We start from the raw sequence: 20,733 nt of genomic DNA, 5'->3' as shown, positions 1-20,733 counted from the left end.
ATCACTCTGGCAGTCTGCGAGTGTCAGCTGGGGACCTGTCAGTCAGTCAGTCAGAGGTGGGCAGTCCAAGGGTCTCTCTTCCCCCCCGGACACCAGACCAGTTGGAGCCCAATGAGTGTTTTCTGTGTGTCTGATTCTGTCATTCTGGGAGGACATTGAAACTGAAAATCTGGCCTCAGCCTACTGGTGATTAGGTCAGGGGGGGGAGAAAATAAGAACAGGAAGTCATTTGCTTCTAGTCTATTAGCATGAAGCATGTAATTACAAATTAAGCAATTAAAAGGAGAATAAAAGCAGGAATCCAGCTTGTTTGGAGCATGTGTGTGCAGGGTAAAGGGGTGTTTTCCACTGTGTAAACCACCAGCTTACCTCTTGGCTGCACGAGCCCCGTGCTGCCTTCAAATGCTGTCGGATATGTTATAATCAAGCACATGTGTAAGTCAGCATTGTAAATATGACAATATGGGAGGCGGGGGTGTCATGTGCATGAGCAAAGAAAATGAACACCGTATGAGCAAATAGGGATGGGTACGAAGAAAAACATCAGTAACATCCTTAATGCACAGTGCGTCCTCTTCTTGTAATGCTGTAGCACAATGTAGCTCCAAGCTGTTTCATCCGAGACGGCCGCCTGGTTATGTAACGCATTTTATAATCATATCGGGGCAGCAGCATTAAAGTGCACCGAGGCTTTACGACGTCTGACTTTGGATCCCAGAGGGAGCTCCTCGCCGAGTGCTTTTCACAAATGGAATAGCATGCATTCATTGCTTCAAAGGTATTTGCTTGAATGTTTAGTGAGTTGACTAAATTGATTCTCCCCCCCCCCCCCCCCCCCGTCGCATTGACTTTATAAAAGTAAAAGTCTAAAAGTCACTCAGCTTTGTTATCCTGGGATGAACGCGCGGTGATGTCCATATTTCCGGAGGTGTTGAAGGCAGCAGGCGGGGCGGTGAGGCAGCGGTGAGGCAGCGGTGGGACACGGAGCTCAGTGGCTGACAGCACTCAGCACAGCCTGCCGCTGCTCCGCTCCTCCTGTCCCAACTCTCAACTTTTGTCCTCCGCTCACTTGGCTAAAGACATTTGAGCGTTCACGGCTGCCGTGTCCAGGTGTAGCCTGTGGTTAGCGGCAGGGAAAGAGTGGGTAGCTGTACTTTGGACTGAAATCCTGTCATAAAGCCTCCAGGCGAGTCCGTAATGGAGCTAAGGTAAGAAACTGTGTTTGAACTGTGTCGAGTTAAAAGCGGAATATTTGCCACAGGATGCTGTAGCGAGGACACAACATGGACATGATAGTTTACAGGGCGACTCATGCCGCATTGTTGCGTTTTGATGTGAAGAGTGTGGACTCTGAGTGATGGACGGGGCCTCCAGGGTCTGAAGAAGGGTGGAAAATATTACTCCTCATGTGACTATCTTCCATTTTCCCTGCCTCACACTTACTTCATGACTTGTGAACACTTTTTGCCTCTTCCCCCCCTGTGCTGAAATGTGTTATTAATATATTACTTCCCTCTATGTCGCAGGCTGTATAACAAAGACTAAAAACACAGAGAAAATTGGACTTTTGAAATGGAATACTTTATTTATTTAGCAAGGAGTTAAACGTTTGAAATCTAGAGTTAAGTCGATGTGTAGTTGTTAAGCACCCGAATAAACCTTTCTCACTGTAATGAACCAGGAGTGACAGGAACAAATGTTTAGCTTCAGTACTGATGCTGGTTTGTGTTGATCTTTGTGCTGTGGAGTTAGACCAGAATGACTCCAGCTGACATCTCCCCTCTCTCCCCTCTCTCCCCTCCACTGAGGTTTTGTTCAGCCGTGCATGGAGAGATGGAACAATCAGGCATTTTGCTCCTACTATCACCACACACTTGGGCTCTAGTGTCCACACAGAGGTCACTGTCACTCATGACTGCCTTTTAATAGGCGGACATTGCTCTGCTGTTTACTCACTAAACGGCCGTCCAGAGCCAGAGGAGATGGTCAGGATATGGTAATGAGTGTAAACACAGGGTGGTGGTCTGCTTTTAGCCCGATTAGTAATAAGCAAGCATTTATCTCTGTGGTAGTCTCCTTTTAGTCAGTGATGGGAGGCCACATTAATAATATAAGATGGCTTGTTGAGTTCCTTAAAGATGAACTACTCTGGAAAAAGTTGGTTATTTGTGGCAAAAGGAGAACATTGAAAGGATTCTGTACTCAGTCACTTCAGTTATCAGTAGTGTATGTCTGAATGCAGTAGTTGTCTGATAGTCTATCTGCTCCATATTTCTGCACCCCTGGGTCCAGCTTTAACGTGAAGGACCCACCACAGTAAAATAACACTTAGCCCAGAAGAAAAAGCTTTTGGCACATCTTCAAGTTACGCTCCAGCTAAACTCCTTCTTCCCACAGCATGTCCATCTCTGAGATGGATCATATCCAGCCCATTCACATGTCTGTGAAATAGTGAAGTTTGAATTTCCCGCTCAGCTGCCTACATGGGCGTGCATGGCTGTTGAGTCTCCGGGGGGGGTGCAGGCCGAGGTGAAAGGGCTGAGCTGCGATGAGAGCATTGTGTAGCGCTAAGGAGCCTCGGCCACGCCCACCGCTGGTTGCTGTATTCAGGGAACACTGACTGGCACAGCAGTTGTATCAAATGTCTGAGGCTTGAGTCTGCCGGTTGGCTCTATGGTGTCACTGCTCTACTTTAGAAAGGAAGGGCACTTTGGTTTGTTGCTATGAAGTTGGAATTTTCCTCCAATCTGTGTCCTCTTGAAAAGCTCCTCACTAACTAACTGGAATGAGGCGGTCGCTTTGGGGTTGGAGCAGGAGAAGAGAGCATGATGTTTGCCATTACGTCTGTAATTGTTCCTGCTGTAATGCTTGGCCTCTGTTCTCCTCGGCTCCGGCTCATCAGATCCTCTCACTGGGCTCTCTGGGGGGAAAAGTCTTGTCATAGTCACGCAGGCAGTTGAGGGCTTTAACTGAAACCTGTCATTGTTCCTCGGGCATTACAACCATCATTTACTGTGTTTACCTTTGTCCTATCTGGGTTTAGTCTGATATGCAAATACCAAATAGGGATATTTGTCTTTAATTTCCCCCACCCCCTCCTAGAGTGTCACATGTCAGAAACACCATCAGATTTTATGAGTTTTGCAAATATCCAGGAATATTCTAGAGAAACCATTTAGTCTCGGCTGTTTGTGTTAAAGGGGCACACCACCAGATTTAAACATGAAGCCCAGTTTAGCGGTCACAGTTAGTACTGCTACAGTTGTGTAATGTCCTCTGCGCCTGTGGAGGAGCTTTGTCAGCTCTGGGGGGGAAAAACCGTGGTGATGTCATCAGATTGTGATGTCATATCATTTGGGCAGATCTCAAATTTGTAATTGAAAACCTGTGTTACACTCTGGAGGGGTGGAGTTGGAAAGACATGGGTGTTGACTAGGCAGGAAGGGTCTAATGAAGTACCAGTTGCCAGGTGCATTGTGGAAAATTAAGGATTTTTATTGATTTATTTTTTAACCTATGACGGGTAGGGTTGGGTAGAACTACTCTCACATTAAGTCTAAAATCAGACTGGACCATTAATACTGGATTCTACCATTAGGTGTGGCACATGACTGAGCTGCTTTTGAGTGGAGCACAATGAGAGTCCATGAATGAGCGTGTGGTGGTACCATCAGGACAGCTGTGTGCACATCGTCTAAAGTCCAGTCGGGTAACAATGGAGGATTTTTCCAGGTAGTTTGTTTTTAGCCTCTGTCGTGTGTAGTGTCAGTTCCAGTAACAATGAAAGATTTTGCCAGAAAAAAACCTTTAACAAGTAACAAGCAAGCAACAAAGATCAGTTCTCAGACACTAGTGGCTTGCCAGAAAGTCTCATATGACAAATGCAAGTTCAGTCAGTTGGCATGAAATCAGACCGGGTTAACCTTATACACTGGACCAGACTGGCAAAACCAGAGAGTGAACCAGCTCCACTACCAGGGACTAAAGTTCAGGGTATCTCAGCCTTTGCTGCACAGAGTTTGGACATTCATTTCTTTTAAATGTGTCCCCTACAAGACTCTCAACTCCGAAAGTGCAATACTACCCTTTAAGCACCCCCAGGCTGTAAATCTTGTAATTAGAGGCACAGAAAGCAATTTTGAAGGCTTTATCAATTTCACTATCCCAATATGAAATACCTTTATCCAGCTGGATTCCAACAGTGTGTGTCAGAGACAGCTTCAGTGCTGTGCATGCTTGAAGAGCTGCTGGCCCTCAGGCTGTCATCTGCCTTGACAGTAAGCAGATGGGAGTCCTTCGGAGAGTCGTGCCCATCCTTGCACTCCTCTTCCTCACATCTCACAGTCAGTCTGGGTTCCTAAATAAAAGCGACGTGTCAGTGTTAGGCAGCACAGTTGCACAGTCAGCCCCCCTCCTCTTCTACATGATACCGAAGGCCCTTTTTGATGCCTCAACAGAGAGTAAACAAAGCTGCCTCAGCGGTTTTGTCTGCGGGTACAGCAGTGCAGAAGGAATTTCTCCCTGAGGGGTGAATTGTAGCTCCGCTTTTCCCTGAAATGGAACGATGGGCCTTGTTTGCAGATGCTGGCGCAGAGGCCGGCTGTTGATTCAGAATTGATTGTCCCGCTTCATTAAAATAGCACACAATAGAGAGCCAGGACTCAAAAGTTTGTCTCAAACATTATTCATTTACTTGGAGGAGTGAGGTAGTTATAAATCCGTCATGGCAAGGGTTTGTTTATTTTGAGATACTAGTCTGTGTGTTTTTAGCATCAGCCGAAAGAATTCAACCGTAGAAAACACAAATTGACTGAACAGATTTGATCTACAAAAAAAACTGAAATGAGAAAATGAACAGTAGAACTCCTGAACATCTGTAAACAGACTTTGATGTGTAAAATCAGCAGAGTTCCGCTTTAAGATTGCAGTTTCTACTTGTCCTTGACATGCATTTGATTTAGAAAAGCAAATGTGAGTGAAAAGTAATGAATGTCACTGAACATAGACGCTTCCCCACAGTACTTCTGAGACATTTCTTCACGCACTACCACTGTGTGCATATAGTTGTTGGTATTCTGCCATCACACTGAGACACTTAAATTAATTCAGCTACAAAGTAACTTTCCATTCCCATCAGCTCATTAGTTTGACTCTGGTCTTGATGTTTGCGTACTAAATGTACTCGATGGGCTGTCAATTAAGTCTGCTGCATGCCATTTACCTCTGTGGTGTATATTTAGCATGCAAAACACCCAAGAGGGCAAGAGGGCCATGTCTCACATAGTAGATGATTTGGGGTGGTTCTTTTTAATAATGAGATTCATAACAGCATGGGTGTGTTTCATGGTCCTCTGTTTATAAATGAATCATGGTATCATCACTTGACAAATCATGAAAAGATGCTGCCAAGACATTTTATTGTATTTGTGTTATCTTCCAAAAACACAATTCAGCCTCAGCTGTATTTAACTCTGCTTGTTTTGTTCTGGAGATAAGGGTTGGTAAGGACTGGCCTACTTTGAGTTGTTCTGCAATCGAAGCAGAGCTCGGCGAGGCACGGTAAATTGAAACTGTGTCTCTACGTCTAGTTATTTATTTTATTGAATTCTAAATACTTTGTTCTATAAATTGCACCCTGTGCGTTTGTGTCGGTCTGAAGTCTGGAGCAGGTAAAATAAATATGATGTCAAGGCTGTGAAACACATGAGAGAGGTGGGAGGGCTGTGATTGTGACTCTGTTTATAATCAGTTAAAAGGAATGTGCCCTGGAATATAAATAAAAAACTGGGCTAACGTGGAAAATGTGCCATGTTGCATCAGAGCACCTCAGACAGGAGATGTTGGGGTGATCACTGGTTTACTTCCAGATGGTGGGGCTGATAGAAACAATGATCACTGATCACATAGGCAATGTTTAATTCCATTCTTAGTAGGAAACTGTCAGCAACTGTTTGTGAGTGTCTCAGAGTAAGACTGGGTGCAGACTGGGGGCACTGTCAGTTGAATGTTTCAGGAGCGTGGACTGTGCGGCTGCCGAATGCTCTACAATCCTTTATTGGTCTCCAGGATTCAGAAAGGGTAGTTGTGCAGTGGAATTCTGCAGAATGAAGGAATGATGGGAAGAGCTGTTGGTTAAAGTCAGTGTCAAGGGCAGCACGAGGCAAGTGTCTACAGAGGATCAAAGAGAGAATAGAAAAAAGTGAGATCCAAGACGAGAATGTGTTATCCGATGCAGTGACCACTGAACTGACATTGTCTTATGCTTTGAGATGTCTCAGGCGAATGGAAAGCTTTATAGTGCAGATCAGGAATGAAAAAGGAGAAAAAAGGCAACTGGTGCTGCTTAAAGGGTTTGAGAGCATTTTCACACCTATAGTTTGTTTGTTCTGGTCCAAATCACTTGGTGAGTTTGTAATTGCAGGGCGTTTTCCCCCTCATCTGGGAAAGATTCTGTAAATATCAGTCACATAGAGAGGTTTGTAATGGAACATATGTGCATATTTAACCCCAATGAGGAAGATTCAATAGTTTATAAAACAGACTCAAATCTTAATGTAAGTATGTTGAGAGAGCTGCAGCATTTCCCTTTAACATCTAACACATCTGACATCTGACTGATTGGCGTTGGTGCACCTACAGTCATTGAAAAATGGCATATCAGATGCACTATGGTGCTTCTATGGCCAGTCAGTGGAAAAGTTGGGGCTTCAATTGAACTGAATCTTCGGTTAAAGGAAAATTGAGTAGCCGAGTCAAGAAAGTGACCCAAGAGTGGAAAAACACTGCTACTGTCATCTCACCAGAGACTCACCATTTTTTTTTACAAATGTCTGGAGTTCAGGCCAGCTCCATTGTTCCCCCTCCCAAAAAATGCTGATTGTTTGATTCACTTGATAGCCTTTCCACATCTCTCTAAAGCAGAGAAAACAACTTGTGTGTAGTTTAAGAAGCTTATGACCCTTTCCCAGACATAGTATCTGATTAATGCGGTTTGGTTTTTTTAAGTAGGTCTGCTCCTTTTTTTTTGTCTTGTTTTGAAGGGGAGCGGAGGACACTGGTATTGGATGTGGAGGATTCCTTTGTAGTTGCCTGGGAGGTGGTATTTAAGAACGCAGCTTTCGCCACAAGGAAACTACACATGCATAAAGGAAGGGTTTGCATTAGAATGAAGCTGAGATGCACAATGGGACAACCCTGAGCAGCTTGTGTGGGGTTTCACTCTATTGTACAGACAGACCCTGTGTGAAAACTGATCCACACTTACTGTAGAGTAGTAAACAGTTGTGTCAGAGATCTAAGAAGTGTCCCTCCCTCTTCCTCAGTGTCTAAGAAGCACGGGAAGCTGATCACCTTCTTGCGTTCCTTCATGAAGTCCAGACCCACCAAGCAGAAACTGAAGCAGAGAGGCATCCTCCGGGAGAGGGTGTTCGGCTGCGACCTGGGAGAACACCTCCTCAACTCAGGACATGATGGTGAGAAACATGCAGATTCACCTTAGAGCTGTAGCATTTCTTGGATTCATTTATGTTCTATTCATTTATTTGACCATAAATTCTCACATAGTGGTCAGGACCTTCATTTAAAGACCAGGCCATTATTTGCTTCAGGCTTACATGAGAACCAGGCTTGGATTCTTAATTTGACCTGTCGCCTGGTTAATGTATTCTACAATCCCTGCAGATTTTTCACATTAAAAGTCTTCCAGGGTGCCTAGCAGAGAATAGTTTGACATTTTGAGAAATGTCAAAATAGAATTTCTTGCCAAGAGTTGGATGAGAAAGTTGATACCGCTGTCATATCAGCAGCCGTTTAGCCCTATTTCTTGGCTGGTGACTTGCTGGTTGGCTGGCAACCTCATAGTAACGTGGTATCAGTAGAATTTATGATATTGAAAAGTGCAAGACACAGTAGTTTGTCAGGTTCTTTGCCATCATGATCCATTCAGCTCAAAATGTGTGTTGTAATTATTTTAATTTGAATGAGTGTAATGTAAAGTGTCACACATGCCTCTGACATGAAGACTGATCAGCTGCTTTATATTATGCTGGAGAACATTTTACCACCCCAGGCACATCAGCTGGATTCTCCATTCCAACTTATGAGCTAATGGTTTGTAGATGAAAGCCATCATGTAATCCTCAAACACTCACACACACGTACTTTATGTGAACAGCAGCTTTGTCTGCTCTTTCTGGTTGTAATTAAGATATTTGCTTTGACATTTATCTCCCGTAGCCACATTGATTTTGTGAGCTCTCAGCAGCGTAGTGTCTTTCAGGTGAGGTGATGGTCTCAGAGAGGGAGGATAACGGTGTCCTGATTACACTTAAACATCTGCTCCAACCAGCATAACGATGCTGCGCTGCTGCTGAAGCTTGATCAATAACTTCATTTCAGTCCATGTTGACACCAACTTCAAAAATCAATTTATTCATGTTAATGGGTCATACTGTGTCTGGACATGAATGGTTCTCATCTTCCCAGCACATTAGCTCACCGAGATCACTCTGAGTCCCGTCCATTTAGCAAGCCTGTGGTCACAGATCAGTGTTGGCCTGCATTGCTGTCACACATTCACGGGTGAAGGAGTCAGTCCTTGGCCCCTGTAAATCATGCATTACCTTGACATGGAGAGATAAGCCACTCTGTCACACTTTGCTGGGTCAGATGAAAGATAACTGTTATGGAGCGTGAAAAACACATTTAGTGATTAAGATTCTTAGCTCACAAGTAGAGCTCTGAAACTCTGCTTCTGTGTAGACAAACCCATTTTATTTTATGGTGTATTTGTTCTAATTACAATACAAGAAAAAATGGAGTTTGGTGATTTTAACAAAAGAGTTAGCAAATAATTCCTGCAGGGAATTACTGTAGCCTCCTTACACGACACTTCCAGATCCAAACTATGAAGATGAGACAGAGATGTGAGTGATTGCTGTAAATGAGTTTAGTTCTACTTTACCATTACAAACGATTTTTTTACGATTTTTCTACAACAAAAAGTTGGCCTCTTGCTACACTTGTATCAGTTTGAGCTTATAAAAGTAGTGTTCACTAAAATCAGCTCAAAGCTGTTGCTTTTAAGGTTGTTGTTTTAACTAGAATTTAAGAGGATCAATTCTTGTTGTGCGTCACTGACTCCACATTCAAACACTTTGTGATAAGAGGACATTAAAAAATCTTCCTACGTAAAGCTCTGGGAGAGGATTTATCCACCCTCACTGTCCGCTGCTCTGCTGCAGCATGCCAACTAGTTTCTTCAAATCTGGCCTTGTTTTCTCTTTCGCTATGTGTGGAATTTGTCTGAACAGCTGCTTCAGTGAGTGTCCCACTCTCTGTCATCCTCTGAATGATGAGTGAGCTGTGGGAGGCCTGGGAGCCTCCTCATACTCATACACACCATCCTTATCTCACACACACGCGCACGCACGCACACACACACACACACACACAGATAAATAACATGTCTTTATGATTCATAGTTGCTGAAGGAGAATGAAGATGTTTTTCTGAGGTTTTCTTTTTTTCCTATCCATCTCGAACACACAATCTCTTGCAATGTGCTTTGAAGCCAAGCATATATAATTGGCTGCCACAGCAACATGCTAGCTCACTGTTTGCTTCATCCACAAAATTGTATCGATGTAGAGAACATGTTAAAGGCAGAGAACAAGTACCGAATAAAGAAATGAAATATTTCTGAAGCTCTTCAGGATATGTTCACAAGGTTCAAATGTTTCCGTCTTCAGCTTGAAAAGTGCTTTCCCTCAGAAAGCACCTGAAAGTTAGTTATTCACACTCTGTACTCTCACATCAAAAGGAAAGTCATCCTATTCTTGACCTTGTAGTGCTCAGAGAAGACTGGAAAATACTGACTGTGTGTGACATGCTGATTTTCTCCTCACAGTGCCCCAGGTCCTCAAGAGCTGCACCGAGTTCATCGAGAAACACGGTGTGGTGGACGGCATCTACCGCCTCTCTGGAATTGCCTCAAATATCCAGAAATTGCGGTAGGAGACGCACACTACCTGTTAATTACAGTATTTGGGTCCAGTGTTTATCCCTCTATGCATGCTCCTTCCACAGACATGTCCTTTGTCATAGTAGGAGCTCACAGTTCTAATCCCACCACCTTCGAAAGACTGATAACACACCAATTCCATCTGGGATTATTGCATCTGTAAGAAAAAAAACATAACAGTTCCTCTTCAGCGGTTTTTGTATCTATTGTTGTCACACCAGTAGAAAAACGTGTACTTAAATGAATCCGAGCTTTTACTACAGTTTGGCTTTAGAACATGCTGTATGAGTTGTGGACATGTTAGGAGTTGTCATTCTGCTGTGAGCTGTAGAGGCTAAAGCAGATTTTTTTCAGGTCTCACATCCATTCACCAGACTGCAGCAGTTATTCATTGATGTATTTTCCTTTATAAAAAAACAGGAAGTTTGTTGACTCCAATTTTGCCCTCTTTCTCTCTCATCAGACACGAGTTTGACTCTGAGCAGATCCCCGACTTGACCAAAGATGTTTACATCCAGGACATCCACTGTGTTGGCTCGCTGTGTAAGCTCTACTTCAGAGAGCTGCCCAACCCCCTGCTCACCTACCAGCTCTACGAGAAATTCTCTGTAAGCAACACCAATTTTTCACACTCATGTGCACAAGTCTGCTAACTATAACAGCACTTGACTTTCTAGGTTGCAAGGAGTTTCTGTGCTCACAGTTGTCCTAAAGGGCACTGACTGATTTGAACCGATCTCAAATTTGTACCTGATCCCTGATTCTTCAGATTTATCTAGTAGGAATTCGTCAACTTTGATTCAGTTATGAGTCACAGACACCCTAAAAACATAGCATTGTACTTGACACACCCTATCATTAGAGATGCAGCAAACCGCTCTCTGTGTGACTTGGAATAAAAACCCTCTCCAAGCACAACAGAGCCGTCCCTGAAGATGAAGTAAATGTTTGCTGGTTGTCATGGCAGCTGGAGAGAGGATGAAGGGGGGCTGCACACTGATGTCCCCTCCGTGCTCCATGTAGCTGCGTGAACCTGGGATGACAAGTGAAAGAGCTTAATGTTGATACACTGACACATCCCTCCAATAATCTCCCTCTCCCAATCTGCCCATGCCTCCCTTTGTTTTCACTCTGAAGGATGCTGTATCAGCAGCAACGGACGAGGAACGACTCATCAAAATCCATGATGTCATCCAGCAGCTTCCTCCACCGCATTACAGGTCAGTGAAGAGACACACCGCCCCCCTCTGGCAGACTGAGAAACTGCCAAAGTTGTCTGTCTGTTGATGTTAAAATCAAGAGTATTTGTGCTGTGATGCTGAATTGAATGGAATCTTTTAGTAGGTCCCAGCTGGCCTTTGCAATGGTGATGATGACTTGAACTTCCTGTCCTTTGTGAAAGCATACAAATGCAAATTTCTAAGTGACATTCCTCTGGGATTTGAGCACATTGTGAAATATTGATGCTCTGAAGTAGCTCTATCATGGCTATTAGTGTGGACATCACTAGTCAGAGCCAATTAAATCTGAATAAATGAATATTTGATTCGTAGGACCCTGGAGTTCCTCATGAGGCACCTTTCTCGCCTGGCAGCGTTCAGCTACATCACCAACATGCACAGCAAGAACCTGGCCATCGTCTGGGCACCCAACCTGCTGAGGTGAGATGCTACCCTGTTCTTTGTATGTATGAGAGGTACATCCCACAATAATTCAAATGATCTTTACACTTTGACCTATATGAGTTGAGCTCATGTGGGGGTTTTATACTACAATAATACCTCAGACTTGAGTCAGCCATAATGATGGGCTCTGTGCAGGAGTCAGTACCCTCCCTCCTGCTCTAAATGTGTCATTCTGCCTGAATGGAAGGATTTAAGGATTTGTTTGTAGGAGGGTGCTGATAATCACAACATCACATGCTGGAAATGTATCTGAAACTTTAAATCAAACTCCTCCAGTTTAATCACTTTGTTTGACTTGCTTTTTACTAAATGAAGGGGAATTCGTCCAAACTTTTGTTTGTCCATGATTGTCACAGGTCAAAACAGATTGAATCTGCGTGCTTCAGCGGAACAGCAGCCTTCATGGAAGTCCGAATCCAGTCGGTGGTGGTGGAGTTTATCCTCAACCATGTGGATGTTCTCTTCAGTACTAAACTCAGCTCACTAATACGAGAGGGAGCAGGTACGTAAGGCATCAGTTAGATCAGGTCCAGGCTCTAAGTGTCACCCCACCATCCACTGCTGCCACTCCAATAAGCACTTTTCCACATCACCAGGTCACAACTCACTGTCACGGCCCAAATCCCTGCTGGTGTCATCACCCTCCACTAAACTTCTGACTCTGGAGGAGGCCCAGGCCAGGACCCAGGCTCAGATCAACTCTCCAGTCACAGAGGACAGCAAGTACATTGAGGTGGGAGAGGGCCCGGCTGCTCTCCAGGGCAAGTTCCACACTGTCATCGAGTTTCCCACTGAGAGGTTTGTTAACTCCTCTTCCTGTTATCTCATTTACTGTCTTACTACTAAAAATTTATTTTAGACACACAGACAGAGACATAGACATTAATCCCATAGTGCAGATCTACTGTAATTTAATGTCAGTGTCCCTATGCAACGTCAGACTTGAGTAAAATTGACAGAATGTGTCACCCTCTGCTGGTTGAAAGTAAGACTGCAGTGTCATTTTCCTCCTGCAGCAGGTTGCTGACTGGACCCTGATGGTCTCCAGTTTCAGATATGGGCAGATGTCTTAAAAATGAATATGATGTGATTTAACACCCTTTGAGTTTCAGGGGCAATTAAAAACAGATTGATGTGGGTGGTTAATTTGTCACCGTGTGTAAGGATCTGCTATTGAGATTCTTGTATGACTTAGTGAAAGTTACTGAGCCCTGCCTGCTTGTCCACCACCATCTTTGAATGACAGGAAGAGGCCTCCTATTAAATCCAAGAAGTCTCCAGTGGGTAGTTGGCGTTCTTTCTTCAACCTGGGCAAGTCTTCTTCCATGTCGAAGCGCAAGCTGCACCGCAACCCCAGTGAGCCCAATGAGCTAAAGGCCATGGCCCTCGCTGGTGAGTCATTTCTCCACAACTGGAATGAAAACAGTAAAAACTTTTCAGTCACCTCACAATTGTGCAATGCCAAGAGCCTATTTGACTAAACAAGGTTGAATGCTGACACATTTTAATCCTTATGCTTCAGGAGGCAGAGGAGACACAGCAACATTGAGATCAGCCAAAAGTGAAGAGTCCCTGAGTTCCCTGCACAATGTGGAAGGTAATCACTTCTGTTCCAATTCACTTTGAGCCAATGTAACAAGTTTAATCAGTCAGTGTTGCCCGTAGCAGATTTCACTGCTCTTTCTGCAGCTTAGTCTACCATTATAAACAGGACCTTTTAAAAGAAATTGTTTCTGCTTATATTTTTTCCTCCTTCAGGAGAGTCCAAGGTGTACCGTCCTCGGAGACCGCGCTCTAGCAGTGACGCCCTGTCAGCCTCCTTTAATGGTGAGTTGCTGGACAGCCGGCAGCACTGCAACTCATACGACAACGTGGACGCCACAGAGGACAGCGATGGAGACGACGGGCCCATCTGTGTGCCTGCCCTCATCTCACCTCCCCGCTCAGCAGGTGAAGATGTGGACCTCAGCCCGCCAGACATTGGTATGGCCTCCTTGGACTTTGACCCCATGTCTTTCCAGTGCAGTGTCCCCGACACCTCCTACACCTTACCCCTGGATGACCCACCAGCTGGGGCCGAGGGCTCCCTGTTAAAGAGGAGCCCTGGCAGCGTCTGTGGTAAAACCAATGGCTCTGACCTCTTCTCTGCCACCTTCCTGGGCAGCTTGACCTCCCCTTTGTTGTCCACAGAATTCAGCCGGGGTGCTGGAGAGAGGATGGAGAGCAAGAAACTGACCACTTCCTATTCGTACACTGATAAACCCACACAGGCGGTGTCACCTATTAAATGTGGAAAGGCCACTAGTTTGACACCATTTGCCACTTCAGAGCTTTTCTCTACAGAGATGCCTGACAAGAATACAGCAGGGCAGGCTGTCTCTTCACAACCATTATCTCCTCCTTCGGTAGCCAAGGACTCCCCTCCCCTGATGGGCAGTGTGCTGCCGAAGGCAGCTGAGCCGTCGCTAAGTGAAGCTTTCCAAATGGAGCTGCACTCCAAGCTGGCAGCCTTTGACAGCGTGGACAGTCGAGAGCTGAAGGGAGAGGACAGCGTACAGCAGGCACCAGCTGCCAGCAGCCAAGAGCACCAAGGTAGAGAGCAGAGAATGACAGAGAATGACCTTTTTAAGTGTACTTTACCGCATTTTTCTGACTTCTTACTGTTTTGTTTACGCATCATTTTTGAAATGTTTATCATATTGAAAATGACATGATAAATCATGTCATTAATTATATAAAGTTTAGTCTTTGTATGGGTTTGATTTCTGATAAGTCTTGTCTTATGATGCCCAAGCACCACACTTAACTTTTCCCCTCTTTCCCACTCTTGAAGCACCTTAACACCAGCCTGCCTGCTGTCATCTCTATTCTTCACCAACTGCTCTCTTGCTTATTAATTCTTCAACTATAGATCCCTTGTGTTTTTGTGTCCCTGCTAGGAGTCGTAGCTCCGGACTCTTCAAAGGACCTCACCCCTCGTTCCCTCAGCTCTACAGCTCCCATCACTGCCCCTCCTCCCCCTCCCCCTCCAAAGAATGCTGCCCGCATGTTGGCCCTGGCCCTCGCAGAGTCTGCCCAGCAGGTCTCCACTCAGTCTCACTCCCGGTTGTCTGAGCCCCCCACACCCGTGTCTCCTTTGCCGCCACAGGAGGCATCTGACTTTCAGGAATCACCACATCCACTGGTCCCTCATTTCCCAACATCCACCGAGGAGGGGGCAGGGAGGGAAAGTTCCCCACCGCCAAACAGCACTGCACCGACTGTCACCCCAGCCTCATATTATCCCTCCACTTCCAGTCCTTCAACTAAGCAGCAGCCACTAGAGTCAACCAGCACAATTACTAAGCCATCAGACAGTGCCAAGTCCCCTACAACTCCCCCTGGTGCACAGCCAGACACAGACTCCACCCCACCAGACACTGCTCTTTACAAGTGTGCCCCACTCCCTAGTTCAACCAGCCTGACTTCTCCAATCAGGAAAAGTCCAGAAAGGCAGCTGCCTGTCACAGGACAGGTCCCAGTCTGTACCAGCTCATCTAGTACCACTCCAGCCACCACCCCCAGTGGCAGCTGCAAAGACACTGGAGTCTTGGCACAGCCTGTTCCTGAGGTAAGTGTCATATCAGTTTTATGAGTAGATTGACACTTAATCGTCATTAAAGGTCATTGTATTGCGATATTGAGCTGCAGTAAGCAAGATGCTTAATGATTCATATGCAATGCAGCGTGAGAGAGTGGCCTTAAAGGAAGGGTGGACGAGAAGACGGATATCACTCATCTCTGTCCTTTCAGTATGAAGCTACAGCCAGCAAAAGGTTAGCTTAGCACATAGCCCTGGGACAGGAGGAAGCAGCTAGTTTGGCTCTGTCCAAAACCAAAATCCTCATCTCTAAAGCTCTCTAATTAACACATTTTATCTTCTCTGTCCCGCAAAATGTTTGTGGCATACACACAGTGTAGTCAGTACGTTTCCAGTTATGATATGTGTTATGATATTCTGTTTGGATGTTTGTTTTCTGTAGCATTTTTTTTGCTTCCAAAGGTGATATTTCAGTACAGTGCTCTCTGTTGTGGTCTATTATGAGTTGTTCAGCTCGTCAAAAGTTTTTAGAGCTTTTTAGTATTCACTGCTTTCACATATTTTAAAGCCAACAAAAGCTAAATATGCCCACAATATGAGCCCCCCCACCACCACCAGCAGCAGAAGGAGGAATGTAAGACAGGAACAGATGTATGGCATACTGCTGCTGGGGTACAGCTATGAACCAGACTCAGCTGCTAGCTGAGGTGTGCAGGGGTCAGGTGTTTCTGCAGCAATGTGTTTTTTGTAAAGCTTCTTCAGCCAATAAGGGTCTGTTTTGGTCTGTTTTGTCTCAGGTCAAACCAGAGGAGACTACACCGCTCCCTAGTGTTCCAAAACCATCGGAACAGCCACCTCCTAAAATTCAAAAGCCCAAAAGGCAGGCTGTCTCACTGCCCCGGCATCAAACACAAACTCAGCAGCACAGCCAAGCTCAGACTCAGCCTCTTCTTCCAACACAGCCTCAACCTCAGACACAGCTTCATCCACAGTCTCATCCGCCGTCACAGCCTCGCACACAACCTCAGACACAGGTCCAACCACAAGCCCAACCTCAGCCGCTCTCTAAGGCCAGCGCAAGAGTGGCCCCCACCTCTGCTGAGCCAGTTGAAAAGCCTTGGGAGGCCATAAAGCCTGTGCAGCCCTGTACGGAGTCTGCAAAGTACCATGACGCGTACGGACCCGCACCTCCAGCCCCTCCTATCCGTACCATAGAGAGCAAACTGGCCACAGCAGCACTCAGCCAAAGTGAAGCCTCCTATCATATCCTGGCTGAGGGCCCGGTGCCTGGCCATCTGGAGGATGCCCTGCCTCACCATCCTCCTTCTCCTCGTAAATCTTCCATGCACCAGCCAGCCTACCTGTACCACGCTAAAGGAGACGCAGTTTTAATTGAGCCTCCAGGAGCTGCATACTACCACCAGAGACCTGTTCCTCTGGGCCCGCAATCTATGCCACATCACTACCGGCCAGACAGCGTCCCCCCACACCTCTCCTTTGTGTCCAAATCTGAGCCTCAGATACCTTACAGTGCCCGAGTAGACAACAGATACAGCACTTTAGGCCCCAGGTCCTACCACCACTCGATAAAGTCCAGAGGAAACACTCGCAGTGTGTATGTGTCTCCGGGGCCCGGACATCAGGGTTATAGCCATGACAGAACCCACGGCTATCCCACCATCCGCAGAGTGCACTCACTCCATGTTCCCTCCACCATCCACTCAGTGCCCATCCAAAGGACTGAAGTTCCTCCAGATGACGAAATGTTCTTCTGCCACCGGCCCGTGTATCAGTGCAAAGCCTACCAGCAGCCTCCGCAGCAGTCCTCACAAGCAGATTACCACGTCACCCAGCTGCAGCCTTACTTTGAGAACGGAAGGGTTCAGTATCGCTACAGTCCGTACTCCGGTTCAAGCCCTTTGGAGGCGCCTTACTATGACATCGACCCTTACGGCACCATCCGAGTCAAGCACTTCCACTCCTATGGAAGCAGAGATCCAGGGGCTGTTGCTGGTCGACCGGGTGGAAAGGCAACAGGGTACCACTACCTCGGTCGCCATGTTCTTCCACCTGGGATGGAGCACAGCTTCGTGAGCAGGGACATGCCCCCCAGTCATGGGGCCAAGGAAGCTGCTGCGTACTTTGCTTGGGACCCTGAGGAATCAGAAAGGCTCCGCATGCACTCCATCCGCAGGGAGAGCAGGGCCAGACAGAAGATTAAAGGCCCAGTCCTCTCTCAGTACGACAATGTGGGCTTGTTCGCACCAGCAGATATATCAGGCTATGAGACCCTGCACCTGCGCAGTAAATCTGACCCAGGCAAAGCTGTGCTGGTTGCGGCCGAGAGCAAAGATGGCCGCTACCTTCCCAGACACATGGTGTCAGACCCTGACGTCCTCATGTACATGGAGACTGACAAGCACGTCCAGGGCAGCACAGTGGGCGACAAGTCAGATGGTCTCCCCAAGCAGAGCAGTTCCAAGAAATGCCAATCCTCTCACTCCCTCCCAGCCACTCTGAGCCACAGCGTCCCCCAGCAACAGGAAAGTGGCCGACACGAGGCCGCATACGAGACTGGAGACGACAAGCAGGGCGGAGACAGCGGCAGGTCGAAACACTGGCAGCAAGAGTATCCCAACAAGAGGAACTTCCAGCCACGTTACGAGTGTCCGGATTCCGACCACCACCAGACTAAAGCGAAAACATCAAGCAGCTACCACAGCACAGATGACCAGCCGCCAGCCCCCAGGGAGCAACTTGCCCGCTCCAAACCGGAGCGATCCCACAGCGTCCGAGAACAGCAGCCCTACAGCCAGGGCAAGTCTGAGCTGGACAGAGACTACTCATATCAGAAACCCGGCACTAAGGCGGCGCAGTCCCACTACGATAACTTGGACGATTACCACCCAGTACCTCAGCCTCAGGCCCCTGTTCAAAAACGGGGAGGCCCCGGCTCCTATCCCGCCCCAGGATTCACAGTGAGCCACAACAGCAGAGCGTACTCCACAGCACTGGGCCAGGGAGCCTTTATCCAGACTGAGCTGGCCATGCAGAGGCCAGAGACAGAGATACGTACAGAATGAAGTCTTTAGGTGGGGGGGGGTGTGGAATTACGTTTAGCTGTGTATAAGAAAGACTCTGTTGAGCTACGGTTGAGCAGCCTCTGCAGGACAGTGGACTGTCGTATCACCAATATTTTTGCTCCTCTGTATTTTTAATGAATTGTAAAGAAAATTGTAAGACTTTTTACAGAAAGTCCTGAATGTACCTGAAATTATTGTCCAAGAGGTCATATTATTGTGACTGATTGAGACAGTAGCCTGTCATAAATGTATATGATATGAAAGACGTAAGGTACTTTTACAGGAACCATAAATATGTAAAATATATATACTATATATATATGAATAGAATCACTAGTAAAAAGGGATTTTTAGTTGTTTTGTTTTTTTAGGCGTGGCGCTGGGTACGAGCATCAACTGGGATTAAGGTTTGCATTTTAGAAATGCATGCACTCTCTATCTCTACAGAACAGTTCTGTGTACTTCACTATCTTGCGTTCTTTTTGGATGTTACAGCACAAGTTATTGAAGGAGGATACATGTAGGTCATCACGCCCTCCCTCTGCTACTCGCGTACAAAAGTAGGCGGTGCGGTGCGGTGTGTCCATGTTTGTCCTGAAGAATCTGACTGAGTGTGAGGTTTGATAAGGAGCTGCAATGGGTTACCTTGAGTTTGTATAGTGGTTATCAATGTCTACTTTTCTCTGTGACTGTGCCATTTTTATGTAACTTTGCTATAAACAGATTTCAATGACTTCTAATGGAATGTTTTGGTACTGTTTGTTCTTCATTGGAAGAGGGACCAAATGACTTGGCGCAGTTGTTGCACATAATGGGATGTAGAGGGGATGAGGGACGAATGCCTGTGGTAGCTTTTAGACGTGACAGCAGGTGTGTAAGAGGTTCTTTTCATTTCCTTTATTTTTCCTCATATTCACGGTACTTTCATGAACTGGACTGACGGAATAAAGCTGAAAACATTGTCCTCTCAAACAACGTGGTGAAGAACATGTTGCCGCTGCTTTGTGGAAACAACTCGGTGATGAGCCTTAAATTTTGTTCCTACAGACCATATTTTGTTTACTGACATTGTCAAGTCCATTGTCATGATGCACAAACATTGTGATATGTAGATTTAAGATCACTTGATGATGGTTGACAGGTGACCTACTGGGGTTATTTGCTTTTGTATCGCCTCAATGGTTCTGAGTTTAAAACGAGGGGACGGGAGGGAAATGGCTTTTTTTTTTTTTTCTTTTGTTTTTTTAAAGATATCTGGGGCCATTTATTTCAGGCTGGAAGTCAATGTATAGTACATTCATCTGGTGTTACCACATGCCCCTTTTTGTTCACCATTATGTATGGATTACACTATGATTCAAATATGTCTAAATCCAGGTTGTACTCTGTAACTGTTTGACTTCTATATCGCTTGCAGGTTTTGCTCCTCTTGCCTTATCTAAAGCCTCTACTTTCCAGATGGGGCTTTGAAGAAAGGCACTGTGTACTTGAATGTGAAAACACTCTTGTCTCAAACTAGAGGTAACTAAAGTTAGATATGAAATAAATAAAACTGTTCAGGAATAGCTATAATCCCTGTCTTTTAATATGTCCATGATGTTACTCATACGCCTTTGTGCCAAGCTACACAGTGATGCACCAGCAAAGGCAAGACTGGAGGCAGGAAATATGGATGCAAACAATGCTGGTGTTAAAATACTTCAGCTTTCCAAATCTTTATTTAGGAAGGAAATTCAGCATGTCTGTTAGAGGGCAGCACGGTTAGCACTGGTTAGCACTGGTTAGCACTAGTTAGCACTGTCACAGCAAGAAGGTTCCATGTTCGAATCCAGGTTTGAACCTGGGGTCTTTCTGTGTGGAGTTTGCATGTTCTCCCCGTGCTTGCGTGGGGTTTCTCAGGGTACTACAGCTTCCTCCCACAATCCAAAGACGTGCAGGTTAATTGGTGACTCTAAATAGCATGAGTGTGAGCGTGAGTGGTTGTCTGTCTCTATGTGGTGGCCCTGTGGTGTACCCTGCCTCTCGCCGGAATCAGCTGGGATTGGCTCCAGCGCCCCTGTGACCCTGACGGATAAACGGTATAGATGATGGATGGATGGATGGATGTTTGTTAGACCTCAAGGATGGATTCGTTGTATTCAGTGAGTTAACTTGGCTTTTATCTGTTTCGGTGGAGTTGTCTTAGAAACAGATAAAAGCCAAGCCCAGACAGCTGAAACGTCTTTCACCTATAAATGATTATAATAGATAGTGGACTCAAACAGAGTCCGAAACACTGGATTCTATCCTAAACACAGCACTGAAACACCCTTAATCAAAATCACAAAGCACCCTTTGCTGTCCTCTGACTCTCGCCCTGATTCC

At 45.8% G+C, this 20,733-nt stretch overlaps 1 protein-coding gene across 3 annotated transcripts in view; it reads left to right on the top strand.

Annotated features, from left to right (window-relative positions):
• Nucleotides 1–19,941, top strand: part of arhgap32b (Rho GTPase activating protein 32b) — a 66,846-nt gene extending 46,905 nt beyond the window's left edge. For 2 of the 3 annotated variants that reach the window (XM_070843773.1, XM_070843772.1), the window contains 12 exons: nt 7,323–7,472; nt 9,908–10,010; nt 10,485–10,629; nt 11,159–11,241; nt 11,575–11,682; nt 12,063–12,208; nt 12,303–12,504; nt 12,953–13,098; nt 13,229–13,303; nt 13,465–14,298; nt 14,646–15,316; nt 16,084–19,941. In XM_070843773.1, the coding sequence (XP_070699874.1) occupies nt 7,323–7,472; nt 9,908–10,010; nt 10,485–10,629; nt 11,159–11,241; nt 11,575–11,682; nt 12,063–12,208; nt 12,303–12,504; nt 12,953–13,098; nt 13,229–13,303; nt 13,465–14,298; nt 14,646–15,316; nt 16,084–18,369 (4,949 nt within the window). In that variant the 3' untranslated portion in view covers nt 18,370–19,941. Of the gene's footprint in view, nt 1–1,138; nt 1,209–7,322; nt 7,473–9,907; nt 10,011–10,484; nt 10,630–11,158; nt 11,242–11,574; nt 11,683–12,062; nt 12,209–12,302; nt 12,505–12,952; nt 13,099–13,228; nt 13,304–13,464; nt 14,299–14,645; nt 15,317–16,083 lie in introns of those variants that run through there. The other variant, XM_070843774.1, reaches the window with a different exon arrangement.
• Nucleotides 19,942–20,733: the final 792 nt, after the last annotated feature.

Source organism: Pempheris klunzingeri, chromosome 14 (assembly GCF_042242105.1).
Source record: "Pempheris klunzingeri isolate RE-2024b chromosome 14, fPemKlu1.hap1, whole genome shotgun sequence".
In the NCBI taxonomy this organism is placed as follows: Eukaryota; Metazoa; Chordata; class Actinopteri; order Acropomatiformes; family Pempheridae; genus Pempheris; species Pempheris klunzingeri.
The sequence above is the reverse complement of the archived record's forward strand: the minus strand, read 5'-3'. Positions and strand labels throughout refer to the sequence as shown.